General features: G+C 44.5%; 1 protein-coding gene across 7 annotated transcripts in view; it reads right to left on the reverse strand.

Annotated features, from left to right (window-relative positions):
• Positions 1-19,082, reverse strand: part of cux1a (cut-like homeobox 1a) — a 63,687-nt gene that overhangs the window by 27,619 nt on the left and 16,986 nt on the right. For 6 of the 7 annotated variants that reach the window (XM_079679231.1, XM_079679235.1, XM_079679233.1 and 3 more), the window contains exons 2-5: positions 11,954-12,064; positions 7,547-7,594; positions 3,509-3,587; positions 713-850 (exon numbers count right to left, since the gene is read on the reverse strand). In XM_079679231.1, the coding sequence (XP_079535357.1) occupies positions 713-850; positions 3,509-3,587; positions 7,547-7,594; positions 11,954-12,064 (376 nt within the window). Of the gene's footprint in view, positions 1-712; positions 851-3,508; positions 3,588-3,720; positions 4,720-7,546; positions 7,595-11,953; positions 12,065-19,082 lie in introns of those variants that run through there. The other variant, XM_079679234.1, reaches the window with a different exon arrangement.

Consider the following 19,082-nt stretch of genomic DNA (forward strand, 5'->3'; position numbering starts at 1 on the left):
TCAGTCTGACAGCCATTTTTTTAAGGTTACTTAAGCCAAAATATATATATTTGTCTTCAATCTAGAGGAATCAAGAAAAATCCCATTCCTGGTGGGAATGGTGAGGTTACCTTCAAGCATAACAAACACATTGTTACTGTTATCTTGCATGTGAACATTTTCATCATTATTTACTTTTGAGAGTGTTCTCAGAGTAGCAGCAGTTTGAATGTCATAACAAATATTTACTTTTCTGGTGGTCAATTGCCAAACTGATTAAAACATTTTTATTTTATTTCATCTTGTTGTTTCTTATATTTCCAACTACAATACACTGACGACCTTAAACAATATGTTCAATTTTTAGGACAGATCCCGTCTTTTCACCTTCATTTCTCGTCTGTATATTTTTCTTCCCATCTATTAATCAGTGTAAATGTGCCTTTCCTAGCCACAAGGATGGTTTGCCTCCTCACTGAAGCAGCCTGCTACACCATCTTAGTTTGGTTTTGGTCACACAAGTGTACTCTGCACTTTCACTGGCCATAATGGTAAAGCAAACGCAGAATACAAGAGAAGAGAATATTAAAAAACCTGCCAAACTACACAAATAGGGAAATAAGGAATGGTGATATGTGCTCCTCTATGATTAATTGTTTGCCCTACATCCATGCCCCTCTCAGAGTCAGTCAAATCCCCAAATGTGTGGCTCTGCATGTGTCCTGTCCCTTACCTTGGTTTTTAACCTCTGCAAACTCTTTGTTGTAGTCCTCCAGTGTCTCTCGAAGTTTGGTGTTCTCTGTCTCAATGTCATGCATCCTCTGGAGCTTCAGCTGCAGCTGCTGAGCCAGCTCCAGCACAGGTACAGGGTCTGGCAGAGACAAAACACACCGCGTTAAACACACTGAAAACTGCAAAACAGACTACCCAAACAAGGGCGGAGAGGTGGCCTAGTGAGCTAGGAATAACTACATCCAAGGCCCTGTGAGAGCGGGAGCTTGCCCTGGTGAAGCGTCCTTGAGCAAGGCAATGAATCTCCTACAGCTCCAGGAGAAATGTTCTGCAGCTGACCCTGACCTTTGATCTCCCTGTGGAGAATGACTGGTTATTGCTAGGACCAAAACATATCCCAAATACTAGCAATAATATGACAAGGAGAGTTATATGTTACCGTCACTAATGCATCACACAGCTATAGGTCAGGGATTGACTTTATTTACAGAACTGACATTATCATTCGATACTGGATTATCGCGGTTAAATTCCTTATCAGAGGGATCTGAAATGCAAAAAAATAAACTGTACTGCAGTAAATTCAGATGACACGTTTGCTGGTTTCTTTCTGCTATATTTGTATTACTTAAAACTACCAACCGGTCGGATAGGTGGATGACAACTCTACATGATGCCAAAGCTGCCAATTGCTTTTTGTAAATAAGTATGATTAATGTTCAACAGCTAAATGTCCTACACTGGACCTATCTTCACTAACAAACCTTGATAGATACATTCTAACATTGCTAATGTAATGTTAATTTCAAATATATTCAAATATCGACTTAATAAAGTACATTATTGGCAATGCTGTACTGTAAATACTTATAAAACACTTCACTGAACGGAAAGAGAAAAACAGAACAGATTTGGCCTGCTACAACAATGAAAGGTCGAAGTCAGTTCAGCCACATTCTGTTTATCCATAAAGGTTATTGAATGATACACTATCAACCATTGTATCAACAGTGACTATTGTCGGTGTGCAAGATAACTTTGTTTTTGTATGTGGGGGAAATGCGTCAACTGCTGACACAGCAGGAGGACTGGATAAGTGATACTCGTAGATACACACAGACAGCGGATGAGACACATTAACAACAGAGATTACTGGGCTATGATCAGTGAAAGCGTTCACTATGATGCAGCTTGAAAGCAAGAAAAAAAGAAAAACATTGGAGCAGACAGATGGACAAAGTGGAGCCGTACAGAATAGGCAAGGCAAAAGGTAAATAAGAGATTAAAGGAACACGAGACAGACGGAAGACAACACATTTCTCGAGGCATTTCACCAACATCTCTGTGAACACACAGCAGGGTTAACTGTCAGAGTGATGAAGAGAGCCCTGTCAGTCAGGCCAATCACATCTGATTGGTGCTCATGGGTGGCAGACTGGTGACAGGCAGCCAAGAGACGCGGGCGACGCTCATCAGCATGCCAGCTAAAAGAGCAGTTTGTGTGTGTGTGTGTGTTTATTGTATAGATAACAGGAACTGACAACTTACAGCTGGGGGTAAGGGGTGTGTGTGGGGTAAGGGGTGTGTGTGTGTGTGTGTGTGTGTGTGTGTGTGTGTGTGTGTGTGTGTGTGTGTGTGTGTGTGTGTGTGTGTGTGTGTGTGTGTGTGTGTGTGTGTGTGTGTGTGTGTGTGTGTGTGATGTCTGACGCAGTTAGATATCTTAACTATGCTAATGAGAGATCAGCGGAGAACGATTGGGGAATTTCATGCTGATTTTGTGCTGTCAAGGTGACACACCATGCAGGGCACACACACCTTGTCACAAACACACATCATGTGCACACTTGCATAGTCTCAATCAAATACACACAAGAACAAACAAACACTGAGGAACATAACTCTATGCGATGAATTTGGACTCCTATCTGCTGCGGCGCCCTTGAAAATCAACTTTCTCTCCCTCTTATCAAACCTTTGTCCTTCACATAGCCCACCCCCCCTCCAAATCAACTCTACAGCCTGTTAAAAGCAGTTTGACTTGTGGGCCACTGGTGCTGAGCGCTCTCGCCAGACACCTTTAATCTAAAGCAGAGCCCACTGGGCTGACTAACCAGGCCCTCAGTTGATAGAAGACAGAACAAAACACACTGTTTCCTCTTTCAAGACTGCTGCATTAGTCAGGCTGGTCTGTGTCTGTGTGTGCATCAGGCATTACATCATTGTCTCGCTGCAAGTTAAGAATAGCCCCGTCAGAGCTGGCGCTGACTTATTGGGAGCAGTACAATCCAAAGATATTACTGTAGGTCTATCCATGTGGGAATACGATGACCTCCTTACGCTATAGATGAACCCATCTCCTCTCATTTCTACATACACGGCCTCTCCAGGGCTCCCATACAGCTGAAACCTCCACCCAGTAGCTCTGTGGCAGTGTGTGTTCTGTTTCACTGTGCTGCGTGTCCCTCCTCGGCCTCAGTGCGCTGAACGTGACTGCTCATGTGTGCACTTCACGGCAGCCAATCGTGGGCGCACTTGTCACCCATATCAGGACGCACCTTCTGTTAAGACCCTCTAAAGGCTCCACCAGTGGGGATGAGATCTCGCGGGGACACATTAAGGTGTCGCACACGCCTGGATGCACAGTGAAGAAGCACCAGAGGTACGGTGGCGTGCGCTTTTCCCTTTCCTCCTTTGGTACCGTCTGCATGTAAGAAGTGATCACGTTTTTGGACTCAAGAGATGTCTAGACAAACACACAGAGACACAAAAGACACAAAGACATAAAGTGTAGTCTTACCTGGGACATCGATTATTTTCTTGTACACGTTCAAGAAGGCGGCCTCTGCTTCTTTACTTCTTTTACTCAAGGCATCGATCTGCAACAACAAAGGAAAACAATTGTTAATTGTTAGTTACACCTCCTCACAACTGAGTGTCACATCCATACACTTGGAAGGCAGGCCCATTAATTTGACAGTGGGACTCGTCTACATATCTGTCTCTCCTCACTATGCGTCGGTATGCTGCATATGATCGCGGTTCTCCTGACGGTGGCTGCGTTGGTGTTTCCTTCCCGTGAAGTCAGTTCAGCTGTTCAGCTGATGACGGATGCGTTTCGTTTGCCTCGTGTCCGCGTCTGTCTGTCCTCAAGTGTGTGTGCCTAACTCTGTGTGTGTGTGTGTGTGTGTGTGTGTGTGTGTGTGTGTGTGTGTGTGTGTGTGTGTGTGTGTGTGTGTGTGTGTGTGTGTGTGTGTGTGTTCGTTTCCCCTCCAGCACGCTGACATCATTAAACAGCTGGCTCAGTCTTTCCAGCCACAGCAGGGGCAGATTATTCAGTCAGCTCTTAGCAGCAATACAGTGTGGATCCATTACTGATGCAGCCATTAACACAAGAGGGCACGGCATGCATTCCATCACCAATATTATGAAATGGACAGCATTAGATTGGATCCATAAGAGATTAATAAAAATAAAAAATGTAAATGGAGGAACTTTTTCACTGTTCTGTCAATGAAATCCTGAAACATTAGGCAGCCAGTTGTATTGCAGTCTCTGTGTCAATCTTCAATATGTGAAGCAGACAGAGTAGGCGAAACGCATCTGAAATCAACTCTAAATGGAGGGAAACAGATGCCAAATAAAGACATTCAGCGGGTGCTACTGTACTGGGCAGAGCTACAGCTGACTACTCTGGCTCACGCACTCAGACTAAACAGCCTTGTGTTTCTCTTCCAACTCCTCCAGCACATTCACTGAGAGAAAAGGAATAAAGACAAAAGCCTATATAAGTCCAAATATAAAGTCTTCACATTCCCAGCCAAGCCAGTAGTGTAGTTGATGGGTGGTTTAGGGGTTCCTGCCACTGTAAACAGAGCGGGCTTCATGTAATACTGCCTGGGCTCCTATGGGAACCTAATAAATCTCTTCACATGGCTTTGATTCATCTCTAGTTTTTTAGCCGCAAAACATCTGGCCCTGAGTAGGCTGGTGCCAGCACCCCTCCCTCCCCCATCCCCCTCCTTATTTATCCACGTCTTTCTCTCAGTCTCTCCCTCTTGTCACTTCCATGTTCTCTGACTAGTTTTTTTTCTCTTTCCCTCAATCTTTTTCAGTGTCAGTCTTTCTCACGTGTCACACAGTCATGTCTATCTGGCATATACAGTGCTTCTGTCACACACACACACACACACACACACACACACACACACACACACACACACACACACACACACACACACACACACACACACACACACACACACACACACACACACACACACACACACACACACACACACACACACACACACACACACACACACACACACACACACACACACACACACACACACACACACACACACACACACACACACACACACACACCATGTACTTTACCCTCTTGATGGGCTGTGTGACATTGAGCGATCAGGATCCTCAAATGCAAGGCCACTAATGGGGGATTACTGATGCTGAGCACTAATACCTCTCACACACAAACACCAAACCTGTTCATCAGTGCCAAAATGTGTGTGCGTGTAAATATATACATATATGTGATCAGAGCACCACAACACAATCTCATGATAGAGAAGAAACACACGCTCACAAAATGATCTGCCGATGGCAATGAAGGAAGCTGGCTGCGTGACTGTACAATGACTGGGCCAAGGTCAGTGGTACAGCCGCTTTATATAGCCCAACATGGGAGGCAGGAAATAGGCATTTAATGTAGGACACACCCTACAGTTAGAGGCAGGTTAACTGCAGGACCAGAGCCATTAGAAGACCACCCAGGATTTGCAAATACAACCCTGCTGTTCCAAACTGCAGCTCTTTCAACCAATCCCAATGACATCTGCTATTACATGCTTCCCTGCCCCCATCCCACACACACGCACACACAGACCAAGCAAAACAAATGAAGTGACACAAATGATACCTCACCAGTATCAGTGCGTTACCAATGAGAAGTGCTTGCAATTGCAGAAGGTATCCCTGACACATCCACACACACACAAACACACGTCAGCACCTTGTGCCACCATCACTCAGCACCGCCTCGCTCCCCTATCTAACCCATAGTGTGTGAAGGGCATCAGGCTGACCTGGGAGTGTGTGTGAGTGTGTGTGAGTGTGTGTGTGTGTGCATGTATGTGCATGTTTGTGTGTGGCCCCAGTGGAGTCTGATAAGGGGAGGCTATGGGAAGCAGAGACTGAAGCCTTGGATAATGGAAAAGCTTATCTGATCGATGGACCAACAAGGAACACTGAGCATGCGACATACACACACACACACACACACACATAACCCGTTTACCAGACTAAGGCCTTGTGGAAACAGTACTGTTATTGGTAATAATTGTGACCTGAGGGCATCCACCTTTCAATGACAAAGATTAAACACGGTATCAAGACCTCCAAGTTCCTGGGATAAAACTTTTTATTGTTCTGTCCGAGTTCCACATTCACTTAGTAAAGATTCAGGCTCACAGGGTAAAAAGCCTAAGGATGAGTTCAACAGGAAGACCCTCTGCTTTCTGGTGCCTGTCTTGTCCTTGATCAAAGCATGGTGGGGTAAGCAAACAAAGCCAGGCTAAAATTACACATTCTCAGAGCTGCTCGTGTTGTGGCATGCAAGCGCGCAAAATAGTCGACTGATTGATAGGCTGCTCTGAGACTGGCGCGGGTGTACAGTATTATCTCAATAATCATAAGATAATGTCTTTCTCAGTTCCGCGACCACCCACTATGTGTCTCAGCGTGTACTAGTGTGCACGGCGTCGAGGTGTGTCAACACGAGGATGGTGGAAACAGCTGACAAAGCCACAATTATATTGCTGCCGTTTCTATTCTCTAAATAGACTGTGGATCATCAGCAGAACATGGTGGGACCACTATAAATTACAGCATTTTTACATAACCACTGGCTGTGGTTGCTGCTCTAACACAAGAATATGGAAACTAACCCAGTGTTAAACTGTAATATTCTATGGCCAGTAGCTAAGAAACCCTGTCACTATCTATCGAGATGATTTTGTTAGCGAGCATGTGTGTTTGTGTGTGTTTATAGCGAAGAGATACTGTTGAGCTAATGTCCACCCACTCCAACCCCAAATAACGCCCCAGTCTAAACCAGCCGCTTCCACTCCTACCCTCTGACTTTCACATATGGGAGTGAACTGGAAATGCGTGGTTGCCAGACAGGAGGAGTCATGATGGAAATAGGCCAAAATGATGGAGGAGGAGATAGAGGCGAACGGTGGGAGTATAATATAGCACACACAAAAGTCACCTCTTATAGGTCAAGGTACATAGAAACCTAAGGCGCTACATTAAATTGAAAGTAAATATATGAGCCACAATGAACCAAAATGGCTTTTGAATCACCAGATCAACAAATAACCCCACCGAATCATGCAGACAAACAAAGTCTGAGGAAATAGCATTGGTGAGTTGTGACTGGCTAGAGCCGGGGTTTTGTGGTGCCTTTTTTTTTTTTGCAGGATGCAATTTAAACACACCCTTGGGCTACAGGACTTCATGAATAGGACAGAAAATCAAGAGCAGAGCAGAGCGAAGAAGAGAGGGAGAGGAAAGAGAGGAAATGAGAAGTGGTAAGAGAAAGAACAGGAGACTGCAGAGAGAAGAGAGGAGAGAGAGAAGAGATGACAATTAAAGAGGAAAGACCAAGGCGGAATAAGGAGAGAAGGGCACCGAGTGAAGGCACAAGACCACTCAGTGAATGTCAAACAGGCTTTATAAAATGCAAAGATAAATGCTGTGCTAGAGTATGTGTGTCTACTAGTGTGTCAATAGGAATGTCAACACTCACCTCTCCTTGGAAGCTTTTGAGCAAAGGGGCAACCTGTTTCCGGAAATCCTAAAAGACAAAGAGAGGAAGAGTTAGCGATTCTCCAAAAGCAGATAATGAACCGATCATTTGCATTCCTTTAACAACAGATAATACACAGGAGTATGTGGCAGAGATGTCCAGAAGCTGTGAAAAGCTCCTGAGTGATATAGAAGAAGACCGCATTGGGTCAATCATTGAAATCCACTAGCGGACGTTCTTGCAACTGCCGATGAATAATGAGTGATGCATGAGCGAATGATGAACATGAGGGTAGGGAGGAGGCCAGGTTTGCACCCCGAGGTGCTCTAGCGGACTGCGTTTCTCATGAGAACAGGTGCAGCACCACCTGGGCCACCCAGAGGCGCCCCTAGTGTGTGTGAGACAGGGAGTGAATGAGGACTACAGTTAATACAAATTGTCTCCACGCACAAAGTTTTTACTATAAAGCAAATGCTTTTTATCCTGCGAGTCCCATTGCATGACTTTTCAGTACGAGTCAGCGGTTTCAGATTAGATAGCCAGTCGAGTATGTATCAGGGGAACATGCAAATCACCATGCTGTTAGCTGAGCCTACATCCGGACAAACTGAATTGGAGCGTACTGTAAAAAGCGTGGTAGAATAGGACATTCTGTACAAGCCCATTTCATTTGCACAGTTTGTGGATACACACATACTCAAAAAGCTGCCTAATGAAGATGTGAAGTAGGGCACCGACAGATGTGTGCTCGGGAGACTCTGCGCCTTTTAGAAACCTCCGCCTAAAAGCCTAACCGATGCTGCAGAGAGCGTGCATCCCAAACTGACCTGGGACCAGTGTCTGGGACCAGTGTCTGGGACCAGTGTCTGGGGCCAGCCTAATCCCAGGTTGGTCCAGACAGGCCGCTTGTCTGGGGCTGAGGACAGGTCATGACCTCGGTGACCCTGCCCCATTGTTACCTCATCAGGGGTCGCTGTGGCTGTTTGTCTGGGCCAATTCAATATTCCCCTGCTGGGGATAATGACCTCCACCCCGCCCCCAGCTCCACCCCTGGCCCCCTCCTAGCTCTGCCTTCTCTCTCTCTCTCACACACACACACACACACACACACACACACACACACACACACACACACACACACACACACACACACACACACACACACACACACACACACACACACACACACACACACACACACACACACACACACACACACACACACACACACACACACACACACACACACACACACACACACACACACACACACACACACACACAACGACACCCCCCAAAAAACCACCATACTGCTGTCCGTTTTGTCATTTGCATTAGATTTAGATTATATTCTAATTTTCAATTTCAGGATTCAGTTTCCTTTCGGTTAGTTTAACGATCTTAAACTAAGTTCTTATTTTATTTTAATTGTATTTTCTTTAAGTTTAGTTTCTATTGTTTTGTCAGGGCCAAACCTTGGTGAGCAGTATCCATGTTTGTGACCTGTGTTATGATCATTGCGTTTTAAAACATATGTTAATACTTATGGCTAAAAAAGAAACCTCTGTGCAATCTAATGCAGTATAATCCTGCAATGATTATTATTTTTGTATAACTCATAACTGCGCTGCTACAATTCCTTATTAGTTTTAAGTTTCTGTATTGATTTACAGTTAAATGTAATTCCTCATGTTATTAGATTTTTAGACATTTAATGTTTTTATCGTTATCATTTCTCTTGCATTTTAGTAGTCTAAACAGTGCAGTTTGACAAGCTTGTGCACAAACACACACACACTCAAGAAAACACACAGAACCCACAAAAACAAACACATTCAAATAACATGCAGAGGCGAGCCACTGCTGTCTCAGCCCAGCTCTGAACCCTGTTGGTCCACTCTGCAGCGCTCCTCCCCCCTGCCCCCACCACTTCCAAAGATTTATGACCATATAACATAACAATGCACACAGACACCATGGTCAGTGTGTGTGTGTGTGTGTGTGTGTGTGTGTGTGTGTGTGTGTGTGTGTGTGTGTGTGTGTGTGTGTGTGTGTGTGTGTGTGTGTGTGTGTGTGTGTGTGTGTGTGTGTGTGTGTGTGTGTGGGGGCCAGGCAGCGGGAGATGGATGGCTGGTGTGTGAGCTGCCGGCAGACAGCAGACAGGCCAGCCTGAGGAATCCTCCGGGGAGTATGGAACTCCCATTCGCTGTCTGTCTGCCCTGAAGCTAAACACAAACGTGAGTGTGTGCATACGTGCACACACACACACAAGTACACACCAAGTTGTTTTACTACCGCTGCCTCTGGCTAGCAATCTTTGGGACATGCTACAACCATTCCCACCCTTTCCTTCATAACAGTGTGCTATAGGAACCTTGACTAAGTAAAAGGAAATTAAGAACTGGATGAATAATTCAGGCAACTTAGGAAGCACAGTAAGATGTAGCCTAAAAAGAAATTCCAACAGTGTGTCAGTACTGATGAATTATGAAAACTTTGTTTTCACGCTGCATTTCTTTGCACTACTTTTAAAATGCTACAAAAGCCTGTCTGTGTGTGCGTGTTATTATGCAGACCATGAGTGCAGTTCACGTCGAGTACAGCTCAACAGACTAGACACCGTCAACGTGGGCTGGTCTCCTAGTTGTTGAATAATGGATCAGAGACGGACTCCCGCTCAGCCTAATGCAGTCTGATCTGATGTGACTGTGATCTCCACTGACTGGTGCAGACCACAGAGAGCTGACAGCTCGCTCTATAGGCTGGTCAACCACGCACACAGCCAGGACACGACAGAAAACACAGCCCTGTGAATGCACACAGGACGATTGAGGCATTTTTAATCAGGCCATCACACGTTATGAACCAGCCTATTTAGTAGGCATCTTTGGTGCCAATACACCTCCAAACTGCAGGCGTTTTAATGCCGATTCCTATTGAGCCCGTTACAGCCCTGTAATGAATCCTGTCGCTCGTCTGGCCTGGCTCAGATTCCTCCTCCACATACCAGGGAGATGCCAGGGGCCACACAGACGCCAGAGGAGCCTTCCTAAATCACAGCCTTGTTACACTGATGAATGTGTGTGTCCTGTTCTCTGATCTAGGCTATCTGCCTCTGTGTGTTTTTGCGCGAGCCTCTGCTTCTCTGCATGTTTTCTCTGTGTGTGTGTGTGTGTGTGTGTGTGTGTGTGTGTGTGTGTGTGTGTGTGTGTGTGTGTGTGTGTGTGTGTGTGTGTGTGTGTGTGTGTGTGTGTGTGTGTGTGTGTGTGTGTGTGTGTGTGTGTGTGTGTGTGTGTGTGTGTGTGTGTGTGTGTTGCAAGGCATATGGTTAAACTTGAAAAGGAGATTAGAGATGAATGTGTAGGGCAAAGTGAAATGAACATCTTCTGTATGCAGGTACAGTTTCCTCTAGTGTATGTTCTTCTACGCCGGGCGGGCTACAAGCTGAAGTCAATCGTCACAATCCTCACCCTGTGGTAACTATAATAGGCCTACTGTCAACTCCACCGAGAGTTGGCGATTTTCTATCCACAGTCTACTCCGTTCATACATAATTCATACTGCCATCAATAATTCACCATGGTGACATTACCAATAATAACACAACAATACTTGGTTTTCGCTGTGTGGTTAAAAATGCGTTGCCTTGGTAACAGAGATGAAACAAATATTCCCAGGAGGAGTGATGGGAACACAGGAACAGGACAGAATTCCCTCCTGATCCCACTTAGTAGTGTTGTCACACTCTCTTTCTTTCTCTCCCTCCCTCCCGCTCTGCCTCTCTCTTTCTCTATCTCTCTCTCTCTCTCTCTCTCTCTCTCTCTCTCTCTTCCCCACACACACACACACACACACACACACACACACACACACACACACACACACACACACACACACACACACACACACACACACACACACACACACACACACACACACACACACACACACACACACACACACACACACACACACACACACACACACACACACACACACACACACACACACACACACACACACACACACACACACACACACACACACACACACACACACACACACACACACACACACACACACACACACACACACCATCACAGACCACACTTTCTGCACGCATAAAAAACTAGGTCAGATAATACAAACTCCTGAGGGGTTTTCTGTTTTGTCTCTTTAGGATTTCAGGGAAACTAATGGAGACTATTTTTGGGAGCCAAGCCCGCATCTCTGCGCCGTCTCCTCCTCCCCTGCTTTCTCAGTAAATAATAACGTCTACACTTCTGAAGAGGAGAAGAGACAGAGAGAAACAACGAGGCACACTATGATTGTCAAAATAATTGTGGGATATATGCATGGCTGTGTGTGTGTGTGTTGGTGCGTGTCTGTGAATATCTGATTACTCACCTCTGGTGTGTTCTTCTTGAACTCGCGGCTCAGGTCGATTAGTTTCTTCCTGGACTGTTCACTCTCGTCCTGTCTGTTGGCAAGCTGTGTGGCGGTGGCGTCTAGTTCTTTCTGCAAAACAAACACACAACTTTTTTAGTTTGCTAAGAAGAGAGCAGCAAATATTATCACATTTATCATTACTGCCTTAGTCGTTATAAACAGCGCTGTTGTTATCATTGAGAACAAAAAGTCAGGAGCAGTTTTCTGACTAGACAGCAGACTACTTGAACCATCTGGCGTGCTGCAGTGCAGACTACCCATCCTGCCTCAGCTGAACTTGGCAAGTTCATCGCAGCAGCAGAGGCTGGGAGCAGTACCACAACTTCGATGCCCCGCCAAGAAAAACCCGTCTACACCGATAGTTTGATCTGCTACCAGCGCAGGCCGTATCTGGAGCCATTCAGCCTGTCAGTCATCTCTTTACCACAGTGACGGGCATGACAGCACTTGCAGGAGTTGACTACTACTACTCCACACACAGTTCACAACAATTATTAACTACTCTGCACCAGACAACCCGACCCCTCCCCATTACAACTGCACAATTATCAACAACATCAGTGTTGTCAAGAGTGAAGCAGGGCCCGCCTTTATCCATATCCATTTGGCATTGTTATTAATAGCTATTTATGGGACTTCCAGATGATGGGCCAAGTGCTGACATTAACAAGACGTTCAGGCCTTGTAAAGATTGTATCTCTCTCTGCTGAGTGTTGCTGGATTATGTTTCTGTTGGATTCTTGCCTCCTGTCACGCTCACTCCTTTTTTTTCCCCCCTCGTTTTTTCGTGCTCTCTACAGATCATCCACTCACCCATTCAACCAGTAGAACCTTCTCCCCCGTTTAAATCTCTCTTCTCCCTTTACTCCGCCTCCCCCTTTCCGTCTGCCCCCTCCCATCCACCTCCTGTGAGGCCGCCCACCCCTGAGAGTGATTAAACGCTGCTGAAGGGCCGTTATGCTAACTAACACACTAATCATTTAATACACACATTACCACAGGGGCCCTTGTGGCTCAGTCTGCTGACAAGGTCCCAAAACACACTCACGCACACATGCCCACCTCCTCACATCGCCCACACCCCCAACACACAAGAAAATACAACCCTCTAAAGAAATAGTTTGATCAAGTACTAATTAGTAGATTTTCCCCCCCCATCAGCATTAAGTTTAATTCCCTGACCAGCCGTGATCTTGTTTTATCCACAAACCATTAAAAAAATATAACAAATGTTGGTCGACTTTTGACTGCAATGGATTTTACGCATTAGCAAAGGATGTTTGAAAAAATAATAAAAAATGCTCGCTTGCTTACATGCCATCTTGCTCTTGCTGCCCATGGAGCAGTTGATGTAGCAGCCTGCCTGCCCATGGCCATGGAGCAGCTGCACTATCTGTTAGTGAATTTGAGCGTGCGCAGAAGCTTGATGAAAGGAGGAACCTTCGACATTTTAATCACGTTAAATTAATTGTCAAAAAATGAATGCTCCAGTTCATGAACAGAGGTGTAATTATTATATTGGTAAAGATTAGCTACAGGAACACGGATATAAGGCCCAGTTGGTTTAAGATACTAACATTAAACTTGGCAGATATTAATCAAAATGTAAAGTATTAGGCCTTAAGGGCAAATACATTTTAAATCATTCAAAAATATAACTCACTGGAACACTTGATTTTAAAGCCTGATCAGAATTTAGAAGGCATCAGCAGCAGCCAGGACAATTTTAGGTATATCCAAAAATGCAAGGAGATAATGGCTTTAATCATTCAAGCTGTGATATTAAACACTAGGAATGTATTTTGAAAATATAGAGTATATAATCTGATTCACCAAGCAAGTTAAATGCCATGTCCGATTAGTACAGATTCGTGATTTGAGAGAGAGAGAGAGTGTGTGTGTGTGTGTGTGTGTGTGTGTGTGTGTGTGTGTGTGTGTGTGTGTGTGTGTGTGTGTGTGTGTGTGTGTGTGTGTGTGTGTGTGTGTGTGTGTGTGTGTGTGTGTGTGTGTGTGTGTGTGTGTGTGTGTGTGTGTGTGTGTGTGTGTGTGTGTGTGTGTGTGTGTGTATGTGTATGTGTGTGTGTGTGCGTGCGCTGTCTTTTGCCTCTAAAGAATGCTCTCATATCAGCTATGAGTTTTTAGAAAAAAGGAAATAACCTTCATACAACCTCTTTCTATTGACGGTGAAAGAAAAGCACAGCTCAAAATGAAAATAACCTTGAAAACAACTGCCTCTTTATTAAACTCGCAAGATTTATCTTTGATATGCAAATGAGTAAATATGCAAACTTCAGGTACATTTATCCTCAACTAGTTTTCCAAGCGTTAAAAGAAATTCAATAATCTATTCCTATGAATTGATTAGTGTGCTCCGTTTCAGAGCAAACAGAAATAAACACAGTCCTCCACTATAGTCTTGCTTTATGAGGTCATGTGCCAATCCCTGACGCCCTTGATTCTGTCCAATCCCTTTTCAAACCCTTCACACATCCCAATGTGTTACCAAATCCCCATTCCAAAAAAAAATTCTCACTGCTAAGCTAAATAAACACATCACACATGAAAGAGGATTGATTCAATGCCAAGTGGGCAAGTAATTATGGGCATGGTCTCAGTTAAAAAAAAAAAAAAAAAAAAAAGGATTCTTAGCCTCAGTCAGATTTTGACTATGCAGCAAACTCTTTGCCCACATCAGCAGACACGGGCAGACTTTACACTCATCTTGCTGATAGAGCGTAACATCCGAAAGTGCACAATCCCTGCTGCCTACCCTTTGTTGTTCACACACATCAAATCTCGCCGACCATTAGGGGACCGCTCCTATTCCCACTTTATGCCACATATAAGCACGATAGGTTGTCAAATTTAAGTACCTTAAGTGAAATACTGAACAAATATGTTTGGGTATTTGTTCTGCTGAACCCTGTTTTTTGTAGAACGTGGGTCAGTTTACATGTAACAAAGGTGCTGACTCAAGCTACGGTCACAGGAGAGGTTCTGTTTCACCCTATACCTTTTTTCTTTGTGTCGACAAACTATAAAACACCACAAGTTTTCTAAAAGATTGTTTGCAACAGGCTTTTTCCTATGCAAAAAATGTTTTAATAGCCAAATATGAACTGAATTAATTATGTCAAACTGACTCTCTGCTTCCTCTGAAACTGGTTGCAAAGCATTTACATAGGAAAAACAGATGCAACTTCTTCACAAGGTGATATGCTCAAGGTTACAACAATTTCTGTTAATACAGTTACACTGTAAAAACGGGTTGCTTTACTTTAATATGAGAACGGGGACCTACAATATGTATCATCTGTCTGAATGTTTTGCAGTGAGGATCAGCCCGGCTACCTGATCCATGCTAGCATCCACATCGCAATTGAATATTACTGCCCTGACTAAAGATAGCAGAAAGCTAGATTAATAGATGGCTAAATAGAAAGATGAAGACCTTTCATTTTTATAATGACTGGAAAGATGACATATGTCACTGCCCATCTAACGTCACAACAGTTAACACATCCAGCCATGCTGTGTGCAGAGGCAGCTAAAGGTATTACATTCAGACTGAGCATGTTTGATCAAAGAGGTAAGCAGTGCAAACATGTCTTGTTAAATATTGAATAACTATAACGTTTCAGAATCAAAATTAAAATAATGCATATCTATGGATCCTTAATTAAGTTAAGATGAGTAAACATTTATAACGGGGTTAATTCAGAATTATGAAGCAGCATCCCATAGCAGCAAGTAAATATAGCATTGCTTCATCAAACTCCAAACTTTTGGATGTGAATACTGTTAACTTTAGGCCAGGCTGCTCTACAGGGGCTCTGCCAGCTGGCATACCACTGAGAACTTTTTTTTTTTTATCATGTTTGACATCAATGATTAACATCTTGCTAGTTTGATAAACCTTACAAATTGACAGCTTGGAGAAGAAGCCAAGACACGAAGAAACTAATTAACAAAATCCAACATGCAAATGCAGGAAGTCTACATTTCACAGTACATGACTAATGTAACAACAAGAAATATAATTCATTGCAGAGGCAAGGTTCAAATACTAGCACTCGTGTTGATGCTCCAATGTAACGCCTGCAGTGCACCACAGAGCCCCGGTCAAAATGCATGAAAAACTTGTGTACTCTGTGCCCGGGCCTGGGTCTCTGAGGTCAACCCTCTCTGGCTCTCCTCGGCATGACTTTCAAGTGTTTTACTTTCTAGATTTAAAAAATTGTTTAATTAACCAATGATTAGTTATTTTAACCATTTCACATTCACTTCAGCACTATTTTAAAATCTTGCAATGGCTGGTTAGGACCGCACTGTCTAGTTAAGCAGTGGATAGAATATGGTGTGTGCAGGGGAGCATTAAGTGTGCTGTAATGTCTGTGTGATTGCTGTAACAGCCCCTGCTTCCCTTGGCTGGACTGGCCCACAGCAGCAGTCCCTGTCCTGGTTCATTTGGTCGTCTGGTCAGCTGTAAAGACGATTGGAACAGATTGCCAACACTCCCTAGAGAGACATCAACACCGACTTGGCCAAGAAGCCTCCCGCACACTGCTCCACACGCGTGTGCTCTCACATGAATGCACAGACAGGCCGCTGCAGTAACTTGGGTAGCCCAGTCTTTCCACATTCTTTTAAACTGCGTTTCAAAAGAGGAAATCTGCTAACATGTTAGCCTAGTGAAATTTGGCATAGGGAGCTATGTTCTCGGTTAGGAGGGGAGGTTGGGCCAAACGGAAATTATTCTCTCCCTGTCCTACAACTGTGGTAATAATACTAATCACCGATAACAGTCACGGGTAAACAAATCCTGTTACCACTGGCCATCCGACCCAAGGTGTACGTGTGTGTGTTCATCTCTCCTAATGAAATTCCTTCCACTCGTCTGCAGGCAGAGAGAGGCCTTCTATCTGACTAATTCTCTCTAATTACTCTAATGAGCCACAGGTGATGATACAGTGAGACTGATTAATTAAATGGGAGGCACCAATCAGGCATGTCTGATTATGCCAATCACATTGACTACCGACTAAATGAGATAACAGGAGACAGACGCACTTTAATTGAGGTATCAAAACTTCATGGAATTCCTTTTGCCCTCACGCTCCGACGATGCCGAGACAGATAGACTAGTGGAATGACAACAAAGTTATTGTTATGTACACAGTATGAAGTCAATCTGCAGCTGCCGTCCGTGCCGCCACAGTGACCAGGAGTGCACGGAGAGGGGAGAACACCACACAAGGATTTGCTTCAGATCTCATTCTCTGTGGAATAATTGGGACTGTAACTGCTTGAAACACTTTGTTTACACATAGACTGCAGTTCCTCATGCCAAGTAGTCTGCCACCACTTCTTTAGTCCAAACACAATGTAGGTTAACTGCTTCACAATCGGTGCATGCTTTACACATTAATCTAATGGAGTTCTACTCTTGAATTCATGGCAGGCTAAGAAAGAGATGGACAATATTTCATTCATTCTTCTTGGTTACACTAACAGCGTATTAGTCTCAGTAAAAAAGAGCTTGATATTTTGTTATAAAACTTTGCTGTGTGCTTTACAGAGTGAAAAGCCTTTCTTTTTTTTTACAGCCTCTGTTCTCGGCTACATGACACGGATGTTTAGATGAAGTTTTCTGTCTTGCCCGTGCAGTCTGTAATCTTTCCTTTTATCTTCGACATGTCTGAGGCTGTTTTGTGGTTATGATAGTAAACAGTGAAAAGGCGTCTGGAAAGATGTCTTATCTGAAATCTACGAGGTCTACCTCTGAAACTCCCCCTCCATCTCCCCTCCCGGCGTTCCAGCTCCTATGCGGCTGACTGCTCTGAATGCCAAACCTACGGTGTGGGGGGGTGGAGTCGCAGGGTGGCAGCTCAGTCAGGAGCGACAGCCGCGCTTGCTACAACGACACGGTACATGATCACAGATCACAGGCCCGCCCCCTCAGAACACCGCACAGATAAGTCACTAGGATCCTGGCTGCCTGTCTGCCATCCTACCTCTGCCATAGCAGGAGGCACAACTTTAAAATGTGCCAACAGAAGCCAGACGCTGTTTTCACAAACCACACAGGGTTCGAAGACGCAAGTCATATCCTCCTGAATCTCCGTTTTTGTTTTACCTCTCACCCTTTGGAGTCAAAGCCACAAAGTGTTCTTATCCGTGAGCTAACAATAGCTTCACTATGACATCTGAGGTCTTAACGCTTTTGTGCGCGAGTGTGCGATAGTGTGTGTGTGCGTGTGCAAAGGGTTGGGGGCGGGGGTCAGCCCACCACTCTTCACATCTTAACAAGGCGCTTGTGGTCCCTGAGCGTTTTGCTCCTTTTTTTGAACACAGATCCATATCTAACAACAGCACAGGAGCTGTCAAGACTCACCTCACTGACGCTGACGCAAGCCTGGATCAAAAACAGGCTTTTTACACCTCAGCCTCGTTTGTATTGATCCGTGTTTCTCTGCTGAGAGACTGGTTGTTGTTTTATCTCCCCAACATCCAAGCCTGAACTCTCCCGAAGCTTACTGAGAGCTAGTCATTATTTTTGCTCAACCTATTGTCTGACGAGGGGTTTCAGATGCCAGGCCTGAGCCTAAATACGCATATAATGAGCCTAAGATGGTTTCTGGCGTAGAGGACGTAGAACTCGCTTGGTCTCATTTTACAGAGTTGGAATTTAGCTAGAGGCCTGTGTCACAAAGGGTGAGTGGTGTGGAGGGTGCAATGGGAGGAGAGGGGTACAGCGATATGCTAGGGTGTAATGCATTGGTGAAAGGGCAAGATTTTTCATCCCTGCGTTTACAGGGCGGAACGGCTAGGATATTGAGATCTGAGATAGGATCAGAGGGTAGTGAGCTGTTTCAGCTTCGATAAAGGCCACGCATTACAAACAGAGCACAGATAGAGAGAGAGGGAGAAAGTACGGTGGCTGGGAAGTGCAATGGACAATTACAAAGTGTGAAACACTTTAACAAAGCTTGAGACAAATTTACATTTTATAAAACAAAATTACATTAGCAAAACACTTTTACCAAGGATAAAACAATTTAACATTAACAAAAACAAATTAACAAAA

This window comes from Notothenia rossii, assembly GCF_949606895.1.
Source record: "Notothenia rossii genome assembly, chromosome: 4".
Lineage (NCBI taxonomy): Eukaryota > Metazoa > Chordata > Actinopteri > Perciformes > Nototheniidae > Notothenia > Notothenia rossii.